Below are 14,648 nucleotides of genomic sequence, written 5' to 3'. Positions count from 1 at the left end.
TTTTAACTCTTAGGTTTGCACACTTCCAACCAAGACAAAACAATAAATTTCACCTTGCATATAAACTGTTTTTTTATATATATATATGTATTTAATGTTTGATTTCTATCGTCAATATAATACTAAGGGGGCTCATATTACACTGTAAATAAAAGTGTAACAATGAAGATCCTGTATACCCATTATGCAGTGTACCACCCAGAAGTCTCTTGTAAGAATGTAAAGTTGCACTTGTCTTGACCAGAGATTTGCTGCATTAATTTGTGTTTTTTTGCTAGCTGATGGGGTAGTCAGTCCAGCTTGCCTTAGTGTCTAAAAATATTTTATTTTGCAAAATGTTATGAAACTTTGCTAACAGGGTAGCCAAGATTGGCTTTTTATTTATTTTTTTAAGGATGTGTCTTTATTTCAGTGAATTATTTTGAATATGGCTTGTCTAGACTTTCCAAGCTGAGTTTAAATATCCGAAAGATGTATACAGACACTGGAAATGTTCAATAAAGGATTAGCTTTTAATATTCCACAATATACACTAAGCTTTCGGGTATGGCTACCCTTCTTCAGTGTAATCACATAAGAATTAATTTAACACAATTACTTCAATATACAGTTGATTAGCAAAATCACATGACAGACTGGAAGATTCTTAAGGAGTGTAGCTAGCAAACACATCACAAGCAAAAATAAATGCATTCAAAACGTGCAAAAATACATAATAGAAATGAAAAATAAAAACGTATATAAAAAAAAAAATTAAATTACATGCAGAGAAATGCATGTGAAAAATATATTTAAACTCCACGTAAAATACTAATAAACCTGTAGAGTAAAATATCCTGTTTACTTTTCAAAATGGGTTTTATACTGACTTTTGTATTAATTCCTGATTCAGAGTCAGCTAGCAACAGTGTAATCCAATTGTATTTAGAGACCTCTAATTTATTTTTCAGGTCTCCACCCTGAATTTAAATTCATGATTCCTCCCTTTTTCTAAAATACGTTTAGTTAAAGCATTAGTTGTAACACATCTTCGTATTTCAGAAGTGTGTTCAGTTATATGATCTTTAAGCTTTCGTGTGCTTTTGCCTACATAAAATGCAAGACAAACCATGCACATAGCTAAATAAACAATGTAGTCTTCTTTCAGCTTTTCCCGGTTAGGGGTCACCACAGCGGAACTCTGGTCCAGTAATGATTGGGAGTGGATTTTTACAGTGCCGACCAGCCCGACACCCAACCTTCAAAGAAGGGCGCACCCATTCATGCAAGCACCTACCTGCATGTCTTTAAACATCAATCGACCATGGGGAAGACATGCAGACTCCACACAGAAGGGCACTCCAGCCGAGAATCGAGCAGGAGAACCTCTTGCTGTGAGGCGACAATGCTAACTGCTGCACCAGGTATTACAAGTGGCACAGCAGCTGAAACTAAATTTCTTATTTGTGTTTGGTTGTATAAAGCAATCATTAATTATAATATATTTTGGTGGATAGAATATGTATTCTAATGTTCCAGCACAGAGGAGAGAACAAAATTAACTAAGGCATACCACAACCTATAGTATGAGGATGAATACAGTGAAAAACATCATATCAAAGAATTGGGGCATTTTTGAGAGTATGCCAGAGCTTAAAGCGATTATTGGCTCAAAAACTTACCTTTGCATACAGGACTTGTCCTAACCTTAGGAAGCGCTTATGTTATAAGGATTTTTCTTAACACAACTAAAATTAATCCTAAGATGGGTAATTTTGGGACTTTTCCATGTTACAATTGTGTGAGCTGTACAAATATTATAACTAATGATAGCTTTGTTCACCCTAAAACAAATAAGAAATTTAGTTTCAGCTGCTGTGCCACTTGAAATACCATAAATATTGCTCGTTTAGCTACATGCACTGTTTGTCTTGCATTTCATGTAGGCAAAAGCACACAAAAGCTTAAAGATAGTATAATTGAACACAATTCTGAAATACAAAGATGTGGTACAAATAACTTTTAAACACGTTAGAAAAAGGGAGGAACCATGAATTTAAATTCGGAGTGATACAGATTGTTTGAAAGAGTTTAAGAGGTGGAGACCTGAATAATAAATTAGAGGTCTCTGAATATGATTAGATTACACTGTTGCTAACTGACTCTGAACCAGGAATTAATGCAAAAGTCAGTATAAAGCCTATTTTGAAAAGAAAATAGGATATATTTGCACTAGTGGTTTATTACTATTTTGCATGTAGTTTAAATATATTTTTCACATGCATTTTTCTGCATGTCATTTTAAATGTTTTTTATATACATTTTTGTTTTTCATTGCTGTTTGTATTTTTTGCACACATTTTGAAAACATTCTTTTTTGCTTCTGATGAGTGTGCTAGCTACTTAAGAATCTTCCTGGCTGTGTCATGTGATTTTGCTAATCAACTATATATTGAAGTCATTGTGTCAAATGTATTCTTATGTGATTGCACTTTTGAAAGCTTTGTGTATATTGTGGAATATTAAAAGTTTCTATTTTACTAAGCATTTCCAGTGGCTTTATACATCTTTTGGATTTGTTCTTTGGTTTTTGCAGACCTGGTTTACCTTTGTGTTGGTCTTTTTCCTGCTACTAAGTTTAAATATGTCGACTGTGAGGAGGTCATGGATATTTATCATCTTTACCCCCGGGATTCAGTAAAGCCTAAAATAAGTGTACACTTGGTGTACACGATATGTATTCAGTAAAATTCTTCTCTTTTTTTGTGTTTTCTTGTCACTCAGATTACGCTAAGTGTACATGTAGTCTACACTTTGTGGTAACCTTTATGAGTCCCTGTCAATATTTAAAGCAGCAAAAATATCAGTAGGAAAACTAAAATTAGGAGGAAGAAAGGTGTGTGTTATATCTGTGTTGTCTCTTCCTCAGAACAGTTTTGAATCTAGCCCTACATCTTGTCTGCTGTGCCTTCACCCTAAACCTACGTGGATCGTTTGCTGCAGTGTTACCAAGCTTTTCAGTCACCTCTGTGGAGGATATTTTCATCTATTCTAGAAAATAGTCATTACCTCTGAGTTCAGGAACATTTCTCTTGAGTCACTTTTCTGTCCATCTGTAACCGGACTCTTGTAAGGGTTTTGAAAAATTGGTTTCCATACAGTTGCATATTCTTATCTTTCATCTCATGATATTTTGGCTTTACATCAGTGCAATTTTAGATCAAGACAAAGCACTGAAACTGTTCCTTTGGTGTGGTGGGGTAAAGCCCTGACAAAAGCCCAACCAGCCTGTGTTCAATTAATGGAGTGACTGTTCATAAAATTCTCCAAAGCTAGTTACGAAAACAAAATCGCCACTGATTCTAAAGACAGCGACAAAGCATTCTATAGCTATGTCAAGAATCTCAATGGCAACACTCAGATCTGCTCTGAGTTACAGCACAATGGCACTAAACATACAGAACCAACTGATATTGGCAACATCCTGGCAGATAGGTTCAGTGCTAACTTTACCCCTGTCATCCCCTAAAGGGCCCATCTCTATACCAGAAGAATGCAAAGTACCTGTAATCACGGCTGCACAGGTAAAAAACACACTCTCCAAAGCCAAGAACACAGCATCCATGGGACCTGACAACATCCTAGGCTGCGTTCTGCATGAACTACAGAACAAACTGGCACCCCACCTAAGTTCCATGTTCAATCATAGCCTCACCTCAGGCTTTGTGCCCACTGAATGGCGCACAGCAACGGTTATCCCACTCCACAAAGGGGGAGCCACCACGGACCCTGGGAACTACTGCCCCATTAGCCTGACGAGCTTGGTCTGCAAGGCTATGGAGTGTATCGTCATGGAACTTACAAACAATGACATTGGTAATCTCCAAACTCTGGACCCTACCCAGTTTGGGTTTGTAAAAGGCAGATCATGTCTCCTAAACCTGATAGACTTCTTTGAAGCAGTCACCAAAGCCATAGATGAGGGTAAGGTGGTTCACACAGCCTATCTAGATCTCACCAAGGCTTTCGGCAATATCCCCCCACTCTGGAATTATAGACAAACTCACTAAACTAGGTATAAATCTCTATGTCACAAGATGGACTGCCAACTGGCTCACTGACAGAACCCACACTGTGAAAGTAGCAGACTCTTAATCCAACTTCAGACCAGTGACAAGTGGAGTACCACAGGGTTCAGTTCTAGGTCCTCTCCTGTTAGCCTGTACTTCAGAGAAGTAGATACCAAACACAGAAGGTCTTTGGCTAACAAAGTTTGCAGATGACTGCAAACTAGGAGCTATAATCAAAACTCCTAACGATGTGGACATCCTACAAAAGGGCCTCACTGAGACAGATGCCTGGTGTCAAAGGCATGGCCTCAAGCTCAGTGCCAAAAAGTGCATTGTCATACCCTTTTGGTAAAAACTCTGTACCCATGAACTACCACATAGGCGGTAGTCTACTTCACACCAAAAGTGTGATAAGAGACCTTGGGACACAGGTGGACAGTAGTCTCTCCTTTGATAATCACATCGCCACAGTAGTCAGGAAATCCTTCTACTTGGCACACCGCATCACAAAAGGTTTCTCATCCAGGAAAAAAAGAGGTCATTGTTCCTCTCTACTCATCACTCATTAGACCCATTATAGAGTACAACGCCCCTTTTGGTATGTACCTCACAAGACATCTACAACAACTGGAAAATCCACAGAAATCCCTCACAAAGAGGATTACTGGCCTCAAACAGATACCCTATGCAGACCGTCTCAAAAGACTCCAGCTTTACTCTTGTCACATATCACCTATTCAGAGACAATCTCTGCCTAACATACAAAGTTATGTCAAACCCAGAGCTGTTGGACATGCTCCACGTAAAGAAATCCCAATCCCTCCGAGCTACACGCTCTAGGGACCTTAACCTTGTCACCACAATAAACAGAACATGCTGGAGGGATAGATTCCTGTCCCAGAGACTTCCCATACTGTGGAACAAACTACCTGTCTATATCAAACAATGCTCCTCATTAGCACTCTTCAAGAAAAATCTTTATGTTTGGATGTTAGATAGGAAGTTCACCCCGGGGATCACTCCTGTGGCTCTGCTTGACAGGGGCACAGGAAAATAATTTTCTTGGGTGGCAAAAGCCAAGGTACAGTTTGGCTAGGCTTACATAGGCCCTAGGGCCAACAGCCTAGTACCTACCTATGAACCTATGAGATGGTGCTTGTTGATACACTCCTTAAGGGACGTTGCCCTTGAATATTATCAGTGTGTGTGGGGGTGGGATGGATCGCATAGGTCATTTAAAAAAAAAATCCTGCGAATGGAAACACAGGCAAGCCAAGTCCCCAGGACACCCTTAGGATCCTTGACCGGCCCCAGTGAAAACAGACTAAGTCGGGGCAGAGGGTTTTGGAGAGAAACTGGTAGAAATTAGGTACTGAGGGCCGGGCCAGTAAAAATTAGGTCTGAGGGGACAAAAAAAAAAAAAAAGCACTGAGACTGTCTTGTTAACTGTAATTAATGATTTGTTAATGGTGAGAGCTCTCCATAAGCTCTCAGCAACATTTGGCAATAATTACGAGTTTGTGCACCTATATTGTTCTTTCCTTCACAGTTTTCAAGTGGTTTACCTCTGACATATTTGGCATTAACTCACTGGATTTTGCTGGAGTAGATTACTCTATGCATTATCCATGGACAGCCCAGTATGCAGTGACTCTGGAACTTGGCTGCTTTTCACATTGTGTATGCTGCAACTGATAGAATCCATTTGTGGGACATACAGAAAATTCACCACAGTTCTACCAGCATGACACATCCTGTATAGTGACAATGAGCAAATAGAAACTTTTCCCTAGTTTGGATACATAGATGTGTGGCAGCTCAAAACTTTAAATACTACATCCAAGTTACTGTGACCAAAATTAACTTACTACTACTACACAGAAGGAAGACTAGCTATAGGAAAAGGGTTCCTTCTTGCCCAGCTTAAATATGGACTTCCCACTGTGGCAACAGCCTCCAAAAAGAACCTATTTCTGTGCAAATGGTATCTGTAATTTTATTACTTTAATCCCTCTAAGAGAACATCATAATTCTACCTTACCTAAAGCAAAATTGTTCCCCATAAAACAGTCACTCTACTAACAAGCCTCTCTTATGTATAAATTGAATAACTTAAATTTCTTTCCCTTTTCACCAGCAGACTTCAAAAGCATAGACCTGTCTCTGTGACATCAAATCTCACTCCCTCTCACCATCTTAAGTGTACCACATAAGCTGCACAGTACAGGCTATAGCATCTCAGTAATGGCTCCCTATATGTGAGAACTTCTACCACCATATTAATTCCATTTCACCTGTCTTATAGGTTGGTACTCGGCTATTGGCCCTAGGGCCTATACAAGCTTAGCCATAACAATTCCCTGGATATTTCTTCCCAAAATATTTACTTCCATGGACCCCTGTCTAGCAGGGCAACTGATGTGATCCCCGTGGTGAATTTCCTATCTCCCATCCAATCGTCAGGGTTCCTTTTGAAGAGGGCCAAGGAGGCGGTCTGCTTGACATGTATGGGCAGTCTATTCGAGAGTATGGGGATCAGGAACCTATCCCTCCAGCATGTTTTGTTTATTGTGATGACAAGGTTTAGATCCCTGGAGCGTGTGGCTCTGAGGGCTTGGGATTTCTTTAAGTGGAGCATGTCCAACAGCTCAGGGTTTGACATGGCCTTGTATGTTCAGCAGAGATCGCCTCTGAGTAGACAATATGCCACAGAGTATAGCTGGAGTTTTTTTAGATGGTTAGTATAGGGCATCTGCTTTAGGCCTGTGATTCTTTTAGTGAGGTATTTCTGTGGCCTTTCCAGCTGTTGCAGATGTCTTGTGAGGTACAAACCAAACGGGGCATTGTACTCTATAATGGGGTCCAATGAGGAATGAGTACAGTGGGACAATAACCTCCTTTTTTCTGGATGAAAAGCCCTTAGTGATGAGGTGTGCCACATAGACGGATTTCCTGACTGTTGTGGCGATGTGGTTATCGAAGGTGAGACTACTGTCCATCTGTGTCCCTAAGTCTCTCATCACACTTTTGGTGTTTAGTGTACTGCCACCTATGTGTTAATTCATGGGTACGTGGTTTTTCCCAAAGGGGATAACTATACATTTCTTGGCATTAAGTTTGAGCCCATGGTTCTGGCACCAAGCATCTGTTTCTGTAAGGCCCTTTTGTAGCATATCCACATCATTTGGGGATTCAGTAATGGCTCCCAGTTTGCAGTCATCTGCGAACTTTGTTAGCCAGAGTCCCTTAGTGTTGGCCTGTACTTCAGAGAAGTAGATGCCAAACAAGAGCAGTCCCAGGACTGAACCCTGAGGCACTCCACTTGTCTGGAGCTGGATATGGAGTCTACTACTTTTACAGTCTGGGTTCTGTCAGTAAGCTAGTTGGCAACCCATCGAGTGATGAAGGGATTTTGCCCAGCTTAGTAAGTTTATCTATGATTCCAGAGTGGGGAATGGTGTTGAAGGCCTTGGCGAGGTCCACATAGGCTGTGTGGACCACCGTACCCTGGTCCACAGCTCTGGAGACTGATTCGAAGAAGTCAGTCAGGTCAGGAGAAAAGATCGGCCCTTCACAAACCTAAACTGGGTGGGGTCCAGTGTTTGAAGGTTGCCAATGTCTTTGTTTATAAGTTCCATGATAATGCTTTCCATGCCCTTGCAGATCGGTCTCATCAGACTGATGGGACGGTAGTTTCCTGGATCCAAGGTGGATCCCCCCTTGTAGAGTGATACAGACTCTTCCTCAGAATATACCTGTTCAGAGGCCCATTGTGTATTCTTTCTCAACAGCAAAATCACCTGAGTTCAACTCCCACAGCCAAGAAACAATATTTATCAGATAATTGCATCTCACCTAAAGAAGATATGATCAACCTCATGATTCATTTTTCAGATGTACCACCTACCTCATTGCCCTACTAGCCAACTATTTACTTCCTTCCCCTCTAATTTTCTGTCCGTTCCTGTTTTCTAATTCTCCAGTTTCCTTTCTCTTCCTTACCATCATACCTTATTCCCTCTAACTCATGATCTTACTTTCAGTACCATACTTCCTCCTAATCATTAATTATCCTGCAATCTGTTTAACTTTGCAAATATATTGATTATATATTTTCCACTGCATTTTTTGCTTGTACACTTTTCCCCCCTGTATACACACTTTGTACAAATCTGCTATTTTTTTTTAAACTATGACTGATATTACTATATGACTTGTATGTAATTTCAAAATTAATTGCAGCTTTCCAGCTCGTCATAATTCATGACTGAATTTTTAAGTGGTCCATCAGGATCTGTATTCCACTCCATTTAACAAATAAAATAAAAGCAGAGGTGTTCAGTAACATTGCTCTGCTGACGATATTCAGCTATACATTTGATGTTTCTTAGGAATCTTGTGTGTTTTTTGTTTGTGAAGTTTGCTTGGATGTAATATTTAATTGGATGAATTCTAATTAAAACTTAGTTGTCATGCATGCTGCTGCTGTTCATCCTTCTCAGGCTCAGGTCCCTCATTCGCTATATATATATATATATATATATATATATATATATATATATATATATGTGTGTGTGTGTGTGTGTGTGTGTGTGTGTAGACACACACACACATCACATATCTTTCTATTGCCTATTAGATTAGATCTTCCACATTCTAGAAATGTTTACTGTTTTCCACCCAGTCATGCAGTTCAACATATCAACTCAACAGTCCTGCTTATTCCTTCTGTAGTTTAAAACTGTTGTGCTAATAAAGATGGCAGCAGCTTTTATACTGGACCTTTGGAGAGGAGGACTTCATACATACTTTGCATTAGTTAAATAAATGTGGCCAGACCATGTTCCCAGATGAGATGTTTACTGTCTGTTCTTGCATTGCATCAGTGACCTTGATTTCAAGATTGCGATCAAATGATGTGGCAGATATTTCCGTATGTATAGATTCTGATTCAGGTCAACACATATTCTGAGACCACATGTCAGTGTTGACTCTATGGGATAGCAACACTGGGTAAAAATAAGGAACTGTTTTGTCCAGAAGTGTGGGAAGGCTTACATTTATTTGTTGCTGGACATTTTTTTTTTTTAGAAAGCAATGCTACTGCATGTTAGTATCTTGGAAAATATTTTGTATGACTGTTGCATTCTTTAGTTTGATTTGTAGGAGGTGCTGTATATGTCATTTGAAGTACTATTCAGCAAATGCGGGGAAGATATGATTAATGAATTGTATTTGTTTTGCTGACAGGAACCAGAAAAGAAAAAAGAAGCACAGCCACCACCTGAGAAACTAAAAGAAGAAAATGAGATAGTATTTCAGGTTAAACCAAAATACAGGAAATCCTTTGGTAACAAAAAAGGAAGCCAGACTGATGTAAAGGCAAGGTGAGAATGTTACATAAAATACAGTGTTTGTGTGTGTGACTCTCAGGTGTTTAAATCTTAACATGTATGCCTTGCAGGAAGCAGGATGTCTCAACTTAACAGGATATTTTATCCTTTTGATGCCTTTGTACTTTTGCCACATTTTTGTCCTTCATTATTCTACTTGTTCATCAGAAGTCCTAATTGTGTGTTGTGTATTTATTTGTGGTTAACCAGGAAGTATTTTGGCTAGAAATGTTTTATTTTTCCTGCCACGGTAAAGGATATCTATAGGGTAAATGTGAAGACAACAAAGTAACAAGAGATGAACCATGCATTCTGTGGCAACTGTTCCATTGCACAGCCACCCCATGTTTCGCTTCTGATAATTATGGAGAAGTAATTTCAGGATACCATGATTTTAACAATGAAGTATAAAACAAAGCAGCATTTGTAATCACGAGCAAATGGCTATAGAAGAATATACATTGTGGTCTTGTTCATAAGGTGGATATCTGCACTGCAAAATTGTAAATAAGACCATGACTCCAAAATTAATTGTCAGAGAACAGTTCTCCAGCTGTGTAGGGATAGCTGGGCTATCATATGTTATAAAGACATAAGTATGGAGCATTTCTTCCTTGGCTTCCACTTAAAATTGGCTTGTTCCAAGTCAGACTTTCCCAGTAAACAAATGCTAAATAAGTACATACGTACATAAATAAATAAATATGAGGGTGGCTTCTTGGGTGTACATCATAGGGGAATGAGCAAACCAGAAATGTGTGGGATTAGATAAGTTGAGATCAAGGTGTGCATGTGAAATATTTGTGGTAAGAAAATCTTGAAGACTTTGCAACATTAACATATATGTTACCATTGACAGTACTTTGATCAGCTGGATTTTTTTTAAACAAAAAACATCTTTATTAAATTATCACATAAGACATACTGTAGACAATTTTACATTTATATAAATGAAAGTAAACCATAACGACACAATTTCAGTTGCAAATATTATACATTACAAACCACATTGACACAACTGTAGCTGCAAGCATTATACATCACTTATACTATAGTCAGTCATTATCAGTCAGCCATTACATAGCTCATTCAAATCCTGCCTTCTTTTAAATCTTGTTCCTCCACTGCTTGTATTGATTCCACAGTTCCCATTTTTTTCCCTATGTATTTTGCTCCTACCGTTTTTCTAAAGATCCCAATTCCATTTTTTTATCTGCGACTATCTTTGGTACTTATAGCAAAGTTGGTTTAGACTTCCATTTCCATTTCCTAGTAATTGTTTTTTTGGCACCCATCATATTTATACTCAGCAAGGCCTTACTTCTTTAAGTTCCAATTTTGTATCATAGCTCAAAAAAATAATTTCCTTAGTTGCACCAATTTGCTCATCCAGTATCTCCGACAGAGCAGTCTGCAGGGAATCTTTAAAATATGCAACTCATTACACTCCCAGAAAATATGTCCCCAGTTACCTCTTTCTTCACCATCACACCTCCAACATTTGCTGTCCATCTGAGGAAAGATTCTTGGGAGTCTACTTGGGTTATAAAAGAACCTGTGTAAACACTTCCAAGCAAAGATTGTAAATCTTCTACACTTTGTTGCATATCTGGGAAACATACATATACCCCCCCCATTGTTTCTTTGTGAATTACTTATCCTAATCTCTCTTCCCAATCCTTTCTAACCTCCTCTTATTCTTATAGTTGTCATGCATTATTTTGTGTGCTGTACTAATTATGACTTTCTTAATGACAACTTCTGTTGTAGATTCTGGTAAAAACTCTACCAGTGCTGGTCTTTTGTTTAGGACCCCCCCCCCATTTCTTTTTCTTTGCATGCACCCTGATATCAGTCCTTGATAAGGATGGCAATCTCTAACATACAGTCCAAATAACTTATTGACGTATTCCCAGTCTGTTACCTTTCCCTGTCTAGTTATTTGCTCCCAATACCTTGGTTCCTTTGCCAGTTTTCTTTAGTAATTAACAGCACCATCTTGCCTATTGTCTGTAACCCTATTTGCAGTCATTCCTATCTGCAGAATCTCCTTTCTCTATTCCTGTGTTGACTTAGTTCTTAGAATACTTTCTGCTATTTTCTGAGTATAATATTGTGAATGATTCTTCTTCTTAAAGGTCTACATCCAAAATCCCAGTCCTCTCCTTGTTTCTTTGAGCTTCCCCCCTGTTTCATCATCATCTCTTTCCATTTTGAATGATAGTTTTCTGTTTGCGCTATGTATAGGAGCCTTATCTGTGTTGCTCTGAAATACCCCCTCAAATTGGGTAATCTCAGTCCACCTTGTTCTGTTGGAAGAATAAGCTTATCCCACTTGAATCTTGCCATCTTCCCCTCCCAGATAAAATCCTTCAGTTCTTTATTAACTGCTAATCCACTTCTCCTCTGGTTGATAAAAATATGCCTGACTAAAAGAACTAAAAACATTATAACTACTTGTATATTACTATCATTGTCCATATAGCAGAGCTTCCATTTTGTCATTTTTTATTATCTTTTGTTGTCTTTTCCCACATAATCTTAGCTGCCACACTGGAATGATTTTTAATCTATACTCTTAAATATTTCATTTTATCATGTCCACATCAATATCGATATTGCTGAACCAATTTGTGTGTAGGTATATAATTTACCGCTATTGCCTTTGTTTTAGCTTCATTAATTTTGTATCCTGAATAGATTTGAAACTGTCTCAATGTGTTTGACAACACTGTAATATTTCTTTCTGGTTTTGTCAGGTGTAAAGTAATATCTGCAAATAGAGACAGCTTTTCTTGAATGCTGTGCCAATTATATTGTTGAATTTCTAAGTCCCTTATTTTCTTTGCCAGTGGTTCCAAATATAATGCAAATAACAAATGGGATAAAAGACACACTTTCTTGGTTCCTCTGCTCAAGCAGAAATTGTCAGAGAGGACCCCACCCACTTTAATTTTCACCTCCAATCCCTCATATATCCTCCTAATCAACCTTATAATTTTATCAGGGAATGCAAATGCATCCATTGCTCTGCTCATAAAGTCCCAGCTTACTCTGTCAAATGCTTTTTCTGTATCGAGACACGCCAACAATGGTATTTTGTTACATTCTGCTTCCCTCTGGATCATCAGTTTTCAGTTAATGTTTTCAGATGTGTGCCTCCCCATCACAAGACCACATTGAGCTGTACCTATCAATCTTGGCATCACTTTTGTCATTATTTTAGCCATTATAGAAGTGAACACTTTATAATCATGGTTTAGTGTTGAAATGTGCCTGTATGAAGCTGGATCTGATGGATTTTTACCCTTTTTAGGTATTACCGCTACCACCACTTTCTTCCAGGATGTTGGTACTTCTCCTCCTCTTAAAATACTGTTAAACAAAACCTTCCAGATCTTTATCATTTTTCCCCACCTAGCTTAAAACTTCCGCAGGAAAACCATCTATTCCTGGTGTCCTTCCTGTAGATTGGTTTTATATCACCATTTTTATCTCATCTCCTCCTATCCTCTGCTTTTAACCTTGGCATATTTAATTCTTCCATAAACATTTCAGTTTGTACCTTTTCTTGATTTCAGTATTTCTCTGCTTTATACAGACTTTCATAGAATTTCTGAAATATTTCTAATACTTATACAGGATCCTTTATCGTCCTTGTTGTAGGCTCCCTAAGTGTGGTGACAGCACTTTCTACTCTCTGTTGTTTGAGTCGTTGTGCTAAACGTTTTAGTGCTGTAGAGTTATTATAAAAAAAAAAAAAACAGTTGCTTAACAGCAATCTTTCTAAACTCATGCATATTATCGAAGTAACCATTAGTTTCTTTTTAGCATTCTGCAGTTGCTCCTCCTCTTGTTCTGTGAGATTCCCCCTATTTTGCAATACTATAATATTTGTCAGCCCCTCTAAATAATTCTTGTTACTTCTTAACTATATCTCCCTTTCCTTTATTTCCACCCTATTTTTAAACTCCAGTTCAATTTTATTCCACTCCTAGCTATATTTTCAGAAGACATTTCTATCAGCTCCTGAATAGTTTCCACTATCTAGTCCTTAAATTCCTCTCTCAACAGATAGGTGAGAAAGCGCCAGTGTCTCAATTTTTATTTCATTACCCTGTGTTTTTATTTCAGTTATTGTTGGTGCTTGATCTGAAATAGTTATTGGGGTGTTTATCAAGACCTTCAATTAAATGCACATGTTCCTGTGAAATGTAAATTCTGTCTAGCTTGGCCCAGTTTTTTTATCTTGAGGAATAATATATAAATTCAATCCAAACTCCTATTACTGAATTCACATCTTCCATGCCAAATATTTTCATAAATTTCTTTAAAAAGTCTGCCCAACTTTGTTATATTTTCCATTCTGTGCCCCCCAGACACATCTTCATCAAATTCCACCTCCCACCTGTAAATAATATTCCTTGCTGAAAGCTGATTATTTCTCCCAGAATCTTCTTAAGTTCCATTATAGTAGTTTTCGGTGGAATATAAATACATGCCAGTGTAATCCTCCTCCCTTGCAGTAGCCCCTTAGTACTACAAATCTGCCATTATTGTCTTTTTTATCCTCTTCTGTCACTGTTGGAGCTCCTCTTGCAATTAATATAAGTAGTCCTCTCTTCCTTTGCCCCAGGTGTTCCAGTGAATAACCATCCTGAAAACCTTTCTTTATCAAATTCATGTGTTCACTTCCTTCCAAGTGTGTCTCCTGTAGCATAGCTATTTGCACTCTACATTTTTTAATATACAGTATAGTCTCTGTTAACCAGGACTCAAGTAACCGGCAGTTTTGATTGGCTCATATGCTGTGCCAGGCTGTTTTGTATTGAGTAGAAGTGGCTCTGCTTTGCGATGTTTGATTGGCTTGTATACTGGCATACATGCCGATCAAAAATCACAAAGCGGAGCCACTTCTGTTCCACATTGAACAGAAGAGGCTCTGCTTTGTGATTTTTGATTGGCTCGTATGCTGTTATACGAGCCAATCAAAAATTGCAAAGTGGCTGTCAAGCAACCGGAAACTACACTTAGCTGGCATCTACCAATCCTCACGGGTGCCGGTCATGTGAGATTTTACTGTAGTTCACTAGTCTTTCTTTTTTGTATTTATCTGTGAGACAGTTAATGTTTAAAGACATTGCAGAAAGCATCATATTCTTAAACAATTATTATTCCCACCTTTTATCTATAAAAGCTTTTTTAA

The 14,648-nt window shown here is 38.3% G+C and overlaps 1 protein-coding gene across 2 annotated transcripts in view; it reads left to right on the top strand.

The window, feature by feature from the left end:
- The window catches only part of TMEM131 (transmembrane protein 131), a 3,850,119-nt gene that overhangs the window by 3,429,871 nt on the left and 405,600 nt on the right, over positions 1 to 14,648 (top strand). For both annotated transcript variants that reach the window (XM_044072169.1, XM_044072168.1), the window contains exon 33: positions 9,300 to 9,436. In XM_044072169.1, coding sequence (XP_043928104.1) covers positions 9,300 to 9,436 — 137 coding nt within the window. The remainder of the gene's footprint in view (positions 1 to 9,299; positions 9,437 to 14,648) is intronic.

The sequence above is a fragment of the Protopterus annectens genome, chromosome 5.part0 (assembly GCF_019279795.1).
Source record: "Protopterus annectens isolate FY-2018-M chromosome 5.part0, PAN1.0, whole genome shotgun sequence".
NCBI classification, from domain to species: Eukaryota; Metazoa; Chordata; order Ceratodontiformes; family Protopteridae; genus Protopterus; species Protopterus annectens.
This window is presented reverse-complemented; position numbering and strand designations above follow the sequence as displayed.